This window comes from Manis javanica, chromosome 15 (genome assembly GCF_040802235.1).
Source record: "Manis javanica isolate MJ-LG chromosome 15, MJ_LKY, whole genome shotgun sequence".
In the NCBI taxonomy this organism is placed as follows: Eukaryota; Metazoa; Chordata; class Mammalia; order Pholidota; family Manidae; genus Manis; species Manis javanica.
Genome location: NC_133170.1, coordinates 15,392,967 through 15,408,236, shown reverse-complemented (window position 1 = coordinate 15,408,236; position 15,270 = coordinate 15,392,967). Strand labels below are relative to the sequence as shown.

At 35.7% G+C, this 15,270-nt stretch overlaps 1 protein-coding gene across 11 annotated transcripts in view; it reads left to right on the top strand.

Moving 5' to 3' along the window:
- PLEKHA5 (pleckstrin homology domain containing A5) overlaps positions 1 to 14,209 on the top strand; it is a 215,143-nt gene extending 200,934 nt beyond the window's left edge. For all 11 annotated transcript variants that reach the window (XM_073223348.1, XM_037023021.2, XM_073223349.1 and 8 more), the window contains 7 exons: positions 3,523 to 3,641; positions 5,904 to 6,113; positions 6,895 to 7,035; positions 7,519 to 7,619; positions 9,338 to 9,483; positions 11,201 to 11,306; positions 13,326 to 14,209. In XM_073223348.1, coding sequence (XP_073079449.1) covers positions 3,523 to 3,641; positions 5,904 to 6,113; positions 6,895 to 7,035; positions 7,519 to 7,619; positions 9,338 to 9,483; positions 11,201 to 11,295 — 812 coding nt within the window. In that variant the 3' untranslated portion in view covers positions 11,296 to 11,306; positions 13,326 to 14,209. The remainder of the gene's footprint in view (positions 1 to 3,522; positions 3,642 to 5,903; positions 6,114 to 6,894; positions 7,036 to 7,518; positions 7,620 to 9,337; positions 9,484 to 11,200; positions 11,307 to 13,325) is intronic.
- Positions 14,210 to 15,270: the final 1,061 nt, after the last annotated feature.

The window sequence follows — 15,270 nt, the reverse complement described above, 5'->3', positions numbered from 1 at the left end:
AAGATCTCTGCATTTCAGTATACACTTTTCCTTAATAAAACTTGAGAGGCGAGTAGTAAAGACAAAAACTGGGGAGTTTGCCACTTACTGACCTTCATTTAAGAGAGTTATGCAACAGAAGGAAAGTGATCAAATACTGAAGTCCTAGGAAGCAAAGAATTAAAACATTTGGCAATAATAAGATATAGAACAAGAGGAGGTCTATTGGTATTAACATGTTCTAAGGACCTTATGTTGTTCCAGAGGGTGGTCCTGATTTTTATTACCTTTACACTTTAATAAGTTAAATATGTATGTTTGGGATTAGATAAAAGAAACTATAGTTTCCAACTCTTAGGGAAGCAAACTGAACAATGATACAAAAGAATTAAAGGGGCGGGGGTGGAGGAGGAATAGAGGATGTGGGGGAAATGCAAAGCAAAAAATAAATTAGCAGAAATAAATCTAAATAGATCAGCAAGTATAACAAATATGACTGTACTAAATGCTTCACTTGAAAGAAAAAGATTGTCAAATTGGATTAAAACTGAAAATACAGCCGTCTGGTATTTGCAAAAACATCCAAAACTTAAGGCTATGGGAAAATGAACCTAATGTTGAGTGAAAACATAAAGTTGCACAACTCCATATATAAAGATACACACACACATGTATACACACAAATGTGCAAAACTGAAATTTTTTTTTATTTTTTTTTATTTTTAGGAATTCAACTATTATAGGTCTATAGAGAAAATTAGGGGGAAAATAAGCATGTAGTTCAACAGTTACTACCTCTGAGGATAGACAGGGAAGGGGAAAGGATTACGGAAGGTTGAAAAAGGCTATTAAATGTAATGCAGATTTTTCCTAAACTGGGTCATTATTCTCTATAGTTGCACATATTTTATACTTAACTCCCTTTTATCTTCTCTGATAACAACAGTAAAGAAGGAAATGTTTTTATTAATCAATAATTTTATAGTAGGTGCTAAGTAAAAATTTGGGTAGTGTAGAAGATAATGAAATACTAGGCATATAGCCATGAGTTAGAGAAACTTTTAAGGCAGAGGTTCACAACCAGCTGCCCACAAACCAGATCTGTTCTCATTCTTGTTGGTGAATCTAGAACACATGGCTGCGATACAAAATTCTGGGAGTATACAACACTTGAGCTAACACTTTACAAAAGAGTATATTCACTTAGCAAAAAAGCATATGAGATTCCACTATATACTCCTATCAGAGTGGCTAAAGTTAAGACACTTTTTTTTTTTTAATTATCCAACTCTTTTTCATGGTAGTTCAGTTCTTTAGCTTGAATTTCACAGTTAATGCAATTATATCATAATTATAATTTTCCTTTTTCCTTCTTAAATTGTATACCTCCTCCTTCTCTGGAGGTGATAGCTCCACAAACAGAAGTAGTGGACATCTGAATTCTGTTGTCGACTTCAGTGGAAATGCTTTAAATTTAACTCTGACCCATGCTCCTGGCTTTGTTCTGGGACATTTATACTGATCACGTTGTGGAGATACCCATCTATTCTCATTTCAGTAAAGTTTTCTTTTTTCGTGAAAGGGTAGTGAATTTATTCACTGCCTTTCCAAGGGATCATATTTTTCTCTTTATGTATTCATATGTCAAGTTACAGTTAATAATTTTCTAAATTAAACCGTCCATTCTCATTCCTAACATAAACCTCAGTTACAGTATGTTTTTCCTTTAATGTACAGCTAGATTTCTATTTGGCAACAACTTCTTTCAGATTTTTACATTTATATTTATAAATAAAATTGATCTGTGATTTTTTTTTTAAACCACAAAAATTAAGAAACTTGTTGGTGGCCAATATTTAAAAATAGGACTTTGTAGCTTTTCTTAACCCAACAGATCTAGAGAGACTGCCCCTGTACCAGCAGCACTGGTTTACTGGACCCGCCTAACTGCGGCCCCGCTTAGCGCATGGAAAGAAAGAGTTGCCATTTACCACATGTGTAATATTTTAATCCCTGTGGGCAAAGTGTTTAAGGCATGTATAAAATAAGGACCATGTTTTATTCCTTGATTGTGCATATCCTATTCCATTCTTCTCTCTGCTCCTCCATAGTCATAATGCTTCCTGATGTATATGAGATAAATAGAACTAACTTTACAAAATTTAGAAATTATTAGGAAATTATTTTAATTTATCAACAGGAATTTAATTGAGTTGGAAAAAGTAAAGGAGTAGCTAATCATTTGTGCCACCAATGCAGTATTTACTCATAAAAAAACACATTGTCTGACATACATTCTCTACTGTGTTTTGGGTTCTTCCTTAAAGCCTTGCCTCTCTTAAAACTTTGGGTGTTTGGTTTTTTCTTTAACTTAAAATCATATCGTCTCATCTAAATAAATTGTCTTAATTATGTCAATTGTGGTATGATTTTTTTTTTCGCCTCATGACTTAAATAGGGCTTTTAAAAATGGACGACTGCCTGGAGTAATAGCTTTTTCTTTGTTTGAATGGCAGTATTACCTGTATTGTATATCAGTTAAGGTCTTCATATTCTCAGCTATACAGCTCTACAATAAACATACTCAGACTTAAAGAATAAAACTTAAGTAACCTACAGGTTGTTTGGTATACAACTGGAAGCGGCTCTGAGCGAACAACCTACCATTTATATTGGGGGAAAAATTAGACTGTTCTTTTTCTACTTAGTTGAAAAAACTTTGAACCCAAAGAGAGACAATGCTTTTTATTTTTTTTAAGCAAACCATTAAGATTTGAACAGTTTGTTCTTTTACTTGTGTAGACAATAGTGTATATATTCTGCCTAAACAAGAGGACTGTGATACAATATCATACATTTTATGTTAACTTACTATCAGCTTTTATTACTGTTACATTAATGATTTTGTGTTGTATGTTTTATCTAATTATAGAAGTGCTATATGTGTGTTCATTTTAGAAATTTTAAAAAATACAAAAGAGAAAGTGACAGTGATTATCTGTGATGAACTACTTTAACATTCTTAGTGGGGGTCTTTATTGAGATAGTACAATGTGATTAAAAGAGACCAAATGGATTAGGTAAATCATTTAACCCTTCTTGGGCCATAATCTTCCTAACCTGTAATAGGTGGAAGGATTAGATTAAGGTCCTTTCAACCTCTGTAAATCTGTGACTGTTTCATGAAGCCGAGCAGCAGTGGGAAGAGGGTGAAGCAGAAGCTCCAGCCTTGCTTGCTGCTGACCAGCCGTATGCACTTAAAGTAGATCAATCCAGAGACTGCATTTCATTTACCTTTTCTGTTACAGGGCTATGAAGACACATAATCCACGAAGTAATACTAAATCTTACAGTTAATATTTTGTAATGTCGTTTGTTAATCTGTAGAGCTTTAGTGGAAGGCTACTTCATTTTCCCTGGCTCTTATCAAACAATGAGTTTGCCTTCTCACTTTAAAAGCCTCAGAAACTGAGTGTGGATATCAAAAGGAAGAATATAGTGCAAAAGCGGTTCCGTAGAACTCACTGCTCTTTTAATGCTTAGGTTCCCACTTCCCTGTTGGAGCCGTCCCTCCACGGACCAAATCGCCAACACCTGAGTCTGCAACAATAGCCTCATATGTAACCTTGAGGAAAACTAAGAAGATGATGGATTCAAGAACGGTATTTAATGAGAAGTTCATTTCTAAAAGGCGTCCCCAAACGTATCACTTTCTTACACATTCCCATTTTAAGTGTTCCATCAAAATTTTTGTTACATGCTCTAAGAAAAACTTAGCAATCTTCTTTTTGTTTTAATAAGACACTCATGGAATTAGCACATACCGGAAGGCTGACATACTCAATACCTAATCTAGGCTTCCTGTGACCAGCCTTGACGTGGGGTCTTAGTGCACAGTCTGTGGAATTAGTTCTCCATAGCTGCCCTGTATGGCATCCCTTGACACCTCTAAGCATCTCCTTGATGAGAGTGGTAGACATACCCTGTGGCCACCCAAGGTAATGGTTTTATTTCCAGACTAGCCTGAGTTTACCGGGCCTTTGACCTACGCTGGATGTGGAGTTTCCCAAGCCTCGGATTACTCTGAGAAATGTGAATTGAGATTGGGAAACAAATACTATACTTCACACTTTCATCTGAGATCCATTTAGATTCAAACTGACTCTAAACCAGTCTAATCTTGGTCTCCTTGGGAAGAGGCTCAGGGTTTAGACGTTTGAACTGCAAAAGAACTTTTACTTTTCACCTTTATAAATTCTGTTTATTTGGCATGAGATAGTTTTAAGCTATAAGACTGAAAGGTACTACAAGGGATAAGATTTGTGGTTATTGGAAGATATTAAAATACAACTGAAAGGCATATGCCAAAAAATTTGACAAGTTTATGTATAAGAAATATTTGTAGTTAGTACAAAATTATAAAAACCTGTAAAAATAATTATTGTAGAATAAAAACAATAAATAGCTAGGTATCAGTATTAACATTAGTAGTCGTGTTTGTATAGTAGTAGTATACTGTTATACTATTGTTTGTATAATACTGTTGTTTGTTCACAGTTATTCATGGAATATTTTCAAAAGATGGGAAGGGTATTTCTTTTTAAACTAATGATAAAACACATCAACAGAAAAAGGACTGAAAATGGCATGTTGAGATCAATCAGAAAAATGTTAGTGAATTGTTATTCTATAGCTATTTTCTTATTACCATCTTAAACACTTGAAGAAAGGCTTCTATATAACAGAGAGAGGGTGCGTGTTAAAGGACCATAGTCATATAATGTTGGTACAGGAAATGCCTTTATAAGCAATACCAATGCCAGAAAAAAACACTTGAACCATAACAAACAAATTCCATAATGTATAAGAAATGAGTTTAAATAGCTGTTTTTAAGGCTTTTTATGGAAAATATGTAAAAGAAATTCACAAATACATGAAAATCGCTCAACCCCAATAAAAAAGTTTTGAACACCAACTATAAAAGTCCAATGAGACAGTCTTTTCTGGTTATCATATTGGAGGAAAGATCTAAAAATTAATAGCATCCAGCTTTTAAAAAGAATAAAGTAGATTTGTACAGTGCAATAATTTGGAAGTTAGTGTGACAATGTTTTTGCATAAACATAAACCAGGAAGAATACATGGTGGTTGTTACTGAAAATAAGAGGAAAGGGATGCTAATGGAGCCAACTTCCCAATCTGATATCTAGAATTCACTTTTATTTTTTATCTTTTTTTGCAAAAGCAAGTGTACTTTTACAAAAAGATGAGAATCATCACTTCTGCACATTAAGGCTTTTTCATTTTTCCTTCCCCTTTTAGTTTCTACTTGAGCTCTTTAAGATATTTATTCTGTACAGTAGAAAATAGTTCTGTAGCTATAGCACACAGTTTTCCCATATAACCATCTGATTTACAGAAAACAGATACTTCAGAGTTTTAGTGGTCATAAACAGGATATTTTCTCTACTAGTCTTATCTCATGAGACATGTGACTTAAAACATTACATTTTCATTCAAATAAATCTCTGCTATTTAGCAGCTGTGCCCCTTATTTTCTCCTAGTTTGAGTTTTATACAGCTTCCTCTTACCGGGTCGTGGGGTAGGTTCACTTAAGAACTGCCATACCCCTTCGAGTGTTATTTTTTGAAGCCAGAAAATACCCTCATTAGGCTCTCCTCTCCCTCTCCTCTCCCTCTTTCTCCGTCCGTTTCCTTTCCTCCCATCATTGACCAGGCATCACCCATCACCAGTTAAGGAGAAAATGTGACTTTCTAATGTTAAATCAGTGACATTCAAAACCTCCACTTTTGAATTTAAAAACAAAGTAATTGCATGTTAGAACATTTTTTTTTATTCCAACCTACTTTTTAAAAGTAACTCTGTATTTACATATTCATATGTTTATTTTTTAATTTAAAGGAAAGACCGAGAAGTGCAGTGGAACAGCTCTGTCTGGCTGAGAGTACTAGACCAAGGATGACTGTGGAGGAACAAATGGAAAGAATAAGGAGACATCAACAAGCATGCTTACGGGAAAAGAAAAAAGGACTAAATATTATTGGTGCTTTAGACCAGTCACCCTTGCAGAGTCCTTCAAATTTAAGGGATAATCCATTCAGGGTCACCCAGGTATACCAGTTGCTTTTAACCATTCTTGTGTATAAGTCTAGGATCACTTGAATCTCAGCATTATAGACTTAATGTTATCAATGGGTTTTTTTTAACATATACTGTGTAGATAGATATTTTATATTATTTAATTCTTATAATAATAAGCTAAGTCAGCTTGATAAAATGGAAATAACCCTGACTAAAAAACCAGAGCTATGTTATTTGTTGGATACCCTGCACCAGTTGTAAACTTGATCCCCTCTGCTGTAAGTCAGACTTTGATACAACCAACCTACCCTGTCAACTTCACAGAGATAGTGAGAAGATGAAATGAAAGTGCTTTCAGCGAGTGTTAAATATGCCATGCAGATTACCAAGGCAGTCCCCAAATCCCCTCCCAATAAAACGTGTTTTACTGTGTCCTAATTTAACATGACCTAGATTGTAGCAGGAGAGAGCTTCTAAATACAAGTTTCTTAGTCAGGTATCTGTCACATCTCAACTTTAGCCTTGTAAAGTGACTCCATTCCACTTCTTATTGTTTGTTTTCCTCCTCCCTCCCCCACCCCACCCTCCCATTCAACAAATACAGAGAGAGCCGGTTAGTGGGCCTTCTGTGTAGCTTCTGTCTGGTCTATCCCTCTTAGCAGACATGCATCAGCAGAAAGTGCTTCACTGTCTTCTTCAAAATCCCCTTTTCTTCAGATCAAGAGCATGTATTGCTTGCAAATTCAACAGATCTAAAAACTATACATGATTTCATGAATGCATCTAAAAATGCTGTTTGTTTCTTGGCCAGCCTCGAAGGAGGGATGATACCATTAAGGAACTGGACACTGTCATTAGAGAAAATGAAGTAAAACCAAACCATGAAACCCCTGCAGCAGAAATTGGCCGACTAAAAGAAGCTGAACCTCAGAATATGGATTCCAGCAAAGAGGTAAAGAGATTATTTTAGGACCGATAGGTAGACTCTTGAAGATTAGATCGAGTGGTAAGATCAAAAATCAAATTATACTTCATTCCATCACAAAAGCCTTAGATCTAATGAAATGATAGACTGTGTTTAATTTGATGGATGTATTCAGCCACATCAAAAAATGGGTCAATTGAAAATTTAAACCGTGATCAGTCAAGGCTGGAATAAATTACTGTTAACCCAATTAAAGAATCTTAAAATCCCAGAACCGCTAGCAAGCTATTCACAGGGTGCATCATCCCCTCAGCAAATAGCTTTTTGGGTCCTAGGAGTTAAGAATGTTAACATTTTTAATATACTTGAATCTAAATTTGTATTTCAGTAACATTTGGCAGAGTATAATTTTTTAATGAACTTGCATTTTTTAATCATTTTACATGAATAATAAATATTAAATATGGTAAGAATGGTTTAAAAAATAAATTTGTTCTTCTTATTCTGTAGTGTAAAGAAAATGAAAACATTTTTCGTAAAACACTTTCCAAACCTGAAGTTATGGACGAAGAAAAAAACACAGGGGAAATGCCTGAAGAGATTTCAAACAGGTAACAAGTAGGGAGAAACAAACAAAGGGACCCAGAACTGGTGAACTTCAGAGCCAAAACGTTAGAGATCCCAGTCCCGGCTGACCCACTTAGGAGCCGTGCGACCGTGAGCAATTTGCATCACCTTCCTAAGCTGCAGGGTCCTCATCACACGTACAAGTGGGAGCGATAGCACCTCTCACCAACTGTGTTGTAGTGGTTAAGTAAGAAAATATATGAAGAGTGCTTAACACTGTACTTTAGCCCCTAGGCAACAATCGGTAACTACCTTAAAAAAGTGTCAGAAGGCACAGAAGCTGTAACAAAGTAAGCACCTCAACACCGCCTACATAATGATAGCCATTGATCAGAAGTGGAAGTTACCTAGTAAATGTTCCAAAAATTTTAGTGATGAGCTGTTTTTAGCCCAGTTTCTTCACCAGCGTCCTTATGTGTATATCCTCAATCACACCCTCCATAAAAAAGTTACCAGTGGTGGAAAAGAGAAACGATTTAATGTTACTAAGAATGTCTTCACCTCTTCAATGAATGAAAAGGTTGAATTTGAAAAATAACTTGACAATAGCTGATAAAAAAAAAAAGACTTGTTAATAGGCATCAATAGAACATATCTAGTTTCTTAAAAATCTGAGTTCCTAATGATCCAGGAACTCCCAAAAATAACTTGTTGACCACTTTGGAAGATGCTAGAGAGCCAACTTATTGTTCCAAAACCTAGTAGTACATTAAAATAATCAAATAATTATCTTACCCTTCCCATTACAAACTACAACCAAAGGGATTATGGGGACTTATTTTCTTTTTAAAAGAATTTCATTCAATAAGGAATATGAGATGAATTATCGCTGCTTTACCAACCCTAATGAAATACTGGATTTAAACAGTATTTCCTCAGTGGCTGCTACTGGTAGCTGGGAATCTGACAGGGAACTTTATAATGAATGGGTCATGCTGATAACCTTTGAGTTTGCTGATGATTTTTAACACTGTAAAAAGAGACAGCCTGTTAATGCAGTAGTGCATGACCCCCACCCAGTGAAGTGTTAGTTGTCACCCTTCCCCAAGAAACCTAAATCTGATCAAACTCCAGAGTCATTCTCATTTATTAAAAAAATAATCATCCGGTCAAGAATGTGGTAAACTGTAGGACAAATAAACAGGTTCCCTCACAAATAAATAACAAAGAATAAAATTAAAGGGGGGAGGGGTATTTTAGATGAAAGTGAGCTCTAAGAGACTTTTCAGGCAAATACAGTATATGGACTTGGATCCTGATTTAAGCAGATAGATAACTGTAAAATGGTGTTATGAAGTAATCAGGAAAACTTGAGCACTGACTGGATATTTGATGATATTAAGGTATTCTAAATATAAACAAGTATTCACAGATTGAATGATATGTCTGTAATCTGCTTTAAAATAATTTAGGGAGTAGGGGGCTGGGAGTTTTTAGATGGAACAAAATTTATTTGCTAAATATGAGTATTGAAGTACATTATGAAATACATGTGCATATATTTGCTCTAATTTTTCTTTATGTTTGAAATTTCTATAAGAAAAGAGGGGAAGAAAAAGATGAATTACAAACAAAGTGTTAGCAGTTATTAAATATAGATAATGGCATCTTTTCTGTATGGCTGAAAACTTCTTAAAAATAAATTGGAAGAAAAAAGTTGCATTCTATAACAAATTTTAAAATACTGATCTATTTTCATTAGCACCCAAGAAGAGGCACAGATTACAAATCATAAAGCAGAAGACGACCCTGAAGAAAATACAAAGGATGATATTCATGTGCAAGAAGAAACGGTTATTTCTTATGAACTAACTCCTGAAGCTTCTAGAGAAAATCAAACAATGGCAGGTAGATTCTACACATTTCATAATTGTCTCACTGGTGTTTCCCCTGAACCTCTGAGTTTATTTTCCATGTGGCAATTTTAGCAAGAGAGACCCCTAATAAGCACCTTGATTGTGGATTAATCATCCTTTGCCTTCCTATGTGAACCTGGAAGGGGATGCAGCCAGAAAAAGGAGGAAGGGGTACAACCCCTGCCTAACCAGCTGGATCCACAGGGTCTGTCCTGCTTTGCAATCAGTTCCGTTTTTTTCCATCTTAACCTTAACACATACTACCATACATTTTTTCTAAGATCATCTCATTTTCTGGACTCCTCACAAAACTTTTTTTTTTCCTTAGGATTTTTCTTAGGATTTCTTGGGTGGGGGAATCATCTGACTAGTGCACATTATTTGCTTCTCATAGTTCAGAAGCTACAAACCATTCCTAGTAATTTTCCTCTTTCTATACCATCACCCCCCCACCAACACATCATTTTGAAGAGGATGACAAACACAGTGAAATTCAATTATGCAGGATTGTTCTTAGAAAGAGCATGAAATTATAACCCAGCATTTTCTGTATCTTATATACACTCTGTATCTTATATACTTATATGTACTTCTCTATCTTATATACATTTTCTATATCGTATATGTCATTGGTTATATTCGCATATAAATATCTCACTGTCTTCTCCTTTGCCCCTCATTTACAAGGCAGCGTGCTAAGAATTCTCACCTTTTTTTTTAATTGTCACAGACTACTTTCAGTTATTATTATGGCTGATCTGTGTAAAGTGGTATGTGGTTATATAAAAACCACAATATTTAAACCATCCGTAGTATTTAGCTTTATGGAACTAGAAAGGCTTTTAAAAGTGAGACCCAACAGGAGTGATTCACTGGTAGACTCCTAAAAATAAACCTCAAAGCAAAAGAAAAAAGAAAATGAATTCTTTTCCCAACTTTATTGAGAGACAATTCACATACAACATTGTGTAAGTTTAAGGTGGACAAAGAAGATTTTTTTTTTGGTATCATTTATCTATAATTACATAAGGAACATTATGTTTACTAGACTCCCCCCATCACCAAGTCCCCACCACAACCCCCACCACAGTCACTGTCCATCAGCGTAGTAAGATGCTGTGTAATCACTACTTGTCTTCTCTGTATTGCACAGCCTTCCCTGTGCCCCCTGCCACATTATACATGCTAATGGTAATGCCCCCTTTCTTTTTCCCCACCCTTAACCCCCCCTTCCCTCCCATCCTCCCCAGTCCCTTTCCCTTTGGTAACTGTTAGTCCATTCTTGGGTTCTGTGATTCTGCTGCTGTTTTGTTCCTTCAGTTTTTTCTTTGTTCTTATGCTCCACATATAAATGAAATCATTTGGTACTTGTCTTACTTGTCTTTCTCTGCCTGGCTTATTTCACTGAGCATAATACCCTCTAGCTCCATCCATGTTGTTGCAAATAGTAGGATTTGTCTTCTTCTTATGGCTGAATAATATTCCATTGTGTATATGTACCACATAGAAGAAGAATTTTTAAACAATCCTCAAGAAACATTTCATATGGAGTAATCACTTGCCAGATTAGCAAAGGACAGAACCCAAGTACAACTGCTGATTTCTTCCCAAAACAGGTTCTTATTTTGTGGGATCATAGCATCAAGATTTCCTTCCCCAAATGAGTCCTAAAGTTTTTTATCTCCTTGCATTTTCTTGGTGTGTTTTAGTGAAAAGTCTGTCCCCATCTCCTGAGTCCTCGTCCTCTCCAGTACCATCTGTTCAGCCGCAGCTCACGGAAGGATCCCATTTCATGTGTGTGTAGTCTCAAAAAAAGTACGTCGGTTCTCTTTGCATTTGTGCTTTACTGTTATAATTTTTAACTTGAATTTTATTCATTTGTTGGTTTAATGAGTCAAAACTGAGATTAATTCTGGACTGGGCACTAGGGGTGGTTGGCAGAGCAAGGGGGCCATATCTGTGAACCATAGGCAGTCATTCTAATCGCCAGCATTTGCCCTTCCCGTGACTGGCTACGTGACAGCATTTTCTCTGTCTCTTACTTCATCATCCATAAAAAATGCAGAACTTGGAGGGTAGGTGCCTGTGCCAAGACCAGCCTCACGGTGTTTCGCAGCTGTGCGCCTGCTTGCCGTCCATTCCCGTGGTCAGACCTGAGAATTCTGTTGAAGTCATTACATGTTAATCCAGTAATCATTTTCTGCAGTTAGCATGACGTACCCACTGTTGAGAGGGTTTTTATTTTTTTTTAAAAAAGGACAAAGAAGTGCTTGTGTTCTAGCCAACCAGATGAAACAACTAAACTTCTACGATCTATCACAAATTATTTCTAAATGATTCCTTTTTTTTAAGTCAAGGAGGTGGCTACTGAAAAGGCCATGGGTGGGGACGGGGGGGAAAGAGGAAACCTTCCTTGACCATGTTCCTTAGACCACAGTTGTAGAACTGAGAGTAATTTCTAAAGTCTTATTTTAAGCTTTATAGACAGTGGCTAAATTTTACCTGCACTTTTGTACATATAAACGCATGTTCTTTTTCACTTTTCAGAAAAGCTCTGAGGTGTAGTGAGCATTTTGTGCCTTTTTCTGCGTTCTCACACTATCTACTGGCTCAAGTAATGTTTTGTGCCTTAGGATTACTACCAATTTCTGTCACACAGTTACGAGCAGTGCATACACTGATATTATAAATATTATTAATAACATACTCCTGGATCTTTCAGATTTGACTAAGTTTATCCAGTAGTGCTTGTTTTTTAGTCTACTTCCAGTCACACCTTTTCGTAACAGTTATAATATGCATCTTTTTTTTAATCCCAAAGGATTTTTGTTTAACTTTTTAGTCATATTTGTAGCTTTTATATGCGATTATGTCTACCTAGAGCCTAGAAGAGGCCTCTGTCTGCTGTCAGTTAGTATCTTTGCAGGATTGACATTCTTTCTGGAGTTATAAACCACCTATTTTGTTATAGTTTTACCTATGCCTTCCCTCTGTCACTCATGTATTTAAAATTTTTAATATGTTGGGAATTGACAGTTGCCACTGGTGACAGAATAATGCCATAGGAATAAAAAAATTAGCCTCGTTTGATTCATCCTGTGCAGAGTTGATGATAGATGGCCTCTGTCTTTCTTAGTGGAGAAATGTATACTGAAAGCCACTCTCATTATTATCTTTTGGTCCAATAAACAGGTTATAATTCATTGTCCACAGACCAATGATAATAAAGAGTATTCTGACAGTAAAGAATGCTCACATTTACAATTTAAGCGAATTTTCAGGTTCCTTAGTTGTTACTGTTGGATTTTGTTCAGTTGCCTTTCATTCCAGGAGCTGGTGCATTACGTACTGGAATGAAGTACAGTTATGGCTGTATATTTTCTAGTTGGCCTGCAGCCACCACAAACAACTGGTGGCACTCAACCTTGTACAATTTTATATCTTCTCATTGTGCATCTGTCATCTTTCCAAGCTAGTAGTTTTGGCGGCACCTAGGAAGGTCTTACAAATGGCAATGCTGTGTAAGCAGCTCAATTTATTATTACATATTTTAGTGACGTTATGCAACCCTTTGCTTATTTTGCTGATCTTGTGGAGTCAGCCACAAAATTGGGTATTCCGAATTGCTGTTTAATTGCTATTTAATTCTTTGCTTTGTGAATTAAGCTTATGGAAATGAAGGGAAAATGTCCTTCAGTTGTATTGTGCTTCCAGATTTTCATGGCCCTGCTTGCCAGTTCTGCTGTTAGAGAACATCACCCTTAGTTACTGTAGGAAACAGTCATTCATTGACCTTGCAGGTGTCAAAGTAATTTTTCCCTCTCTCTTTTTCAGCTCTACTGACTTCTGTAGAAACCATTCAAAGCTAAGGACATGGACCTTTGGCAATGTGAGAAGATATTGTATAGTATATTTTAAATCTATGAAATTCATAGTTCTGATGCTTTTGGCCACAGAGCATCATTTTATCACTTCTGGAAAATGTTTATTCCAAAACAGCTTTAATGGCCCATATGTACACTCCATAATCTCAAGGTTATTATTCTGACACCAGCTTGCTGCTATGATTTCAGAGCACATAAGTAAAGGTGCTTTTTAATGTGCAGTCTACAGCCAGAGCTTACTTAGTTGCTAATTTCCAGATTTTGATATTTCTAAAGTCTAGGTGGATTTACATTTCTTTTTGCTTCCCAGTATATAAATTTAGTTAATATTTCCAATGAAGCTTGTTTTCTTTCTTTTTTCTTCTGTCCATTTGGCTACTGCAATGCTTAGTTTCACACTTGATTTGTAAAAATTTTATATGTATATATATATATATATTTAAAATGTGCCATTTTATTATTGCTAAGTGAAGTCTGTCCTGTTTCCTGCTATAATTATTTCTCAAGATTGCAACATCAGCAGTACTGCCATGCTCTCATCAGCTTCAACACAAATGTCATCGCTTACTTTTCCTTAAAAAAATAAAACAGTTTAAAATGTAGGTATTTTGAAGTACTGGGCTCGTACTTCACTGGAATAGATGTGTACAGCAATAAGCAGGTTTTCAAATCCAGTACTTAGTTTGTGTACAAATGTAATTATGTTCATTGTGTATATACTATACAATGAGCACATGTAATGTAAGTATTAAAGGCCATTTACTGTTGTTTAAATGCAAATGTTCATATCCCATTTCTTTTTTATCATGTTAAATAAATGTTGATGTTCTTAAATCACTTGTGTTAGAATTTTTGCTCTTCGCATCAAACTCGGAGAGTCGAAGATTCAAGAGACTTCTACATGCAAAAAGGTGTTGTTAAATCCTACCATTGAAGAGGACATCTGGTCCAGCTGTGCTGTGTCACAGTTGAGGAACTTAAGGCCGGAGAGATAAATTTGCTTGTCCATAGTCACATTATATATAATGACAGAACATAGACCAGAATATAGTTTTCTGACTTTTCTACTAAGGCTGTCCATTCAACATCATTTAGTTTTGTCAAGTCTTCTACACCTATTTTCATTTGTCACCGTGTTGTAGAAGCTAGCTCCGAGCATGTGCAGCCTCACCCCGCCAGGCAGATGGGCTTGGAAGGGGAGAGAAGTTATTTCTCTGACATGGGTAACTAAAAACTGTTTCATCATCATAAGTAAGACCCGCAGAGATCATTTTCTCCTACAATACATTCTTTGCAGATGTTCACGCTCTTCAGAATCAATTACATTTTCTTTCCTCTGTAATCTCTTTGTTCATGCTATATATTGTTTCCAGAGTACAAGGAAATTTGAAGCTTTCAGATTCCTATATAAAATGGCTGAAACTAAATTGGCAGAGGTCAGTCTTTTTTATTTTTTTCCATGCTGTATTAAAGAGGATTAAATTTAATTCAAAGTGCAGATGTATAAAAATTCATATGCTCCAAACAGAAACACATGAAAAAATGCAAATAGATACTGTCTCTGTTGTAAGAGGTGAATGGAAAGAGTGTTTTAGCTCTCTGGATCCGTGTAAAACGTATTCATATATAGTACCTTTACCTAAAGATGTCATACAGAAGTCTTCCAAGGGAAACGGTCAACAGATTATTACTTCATTTTACGTCATTTTAGCCTCAACGTGGCTATTGTCACAGATTTTTTGTCAATATGTTGGGGGAAAGTTGCTCTTAATCTTTGAGGTTTTTTGTGGGGCTTTTTGTATTTTACGTTTTATTGGTGATTTAGCACATAGCAGAGACGCTATTGAACAACTTTGAGTAACTGTAAAATGCATGAGGAATATATTGATTCACTG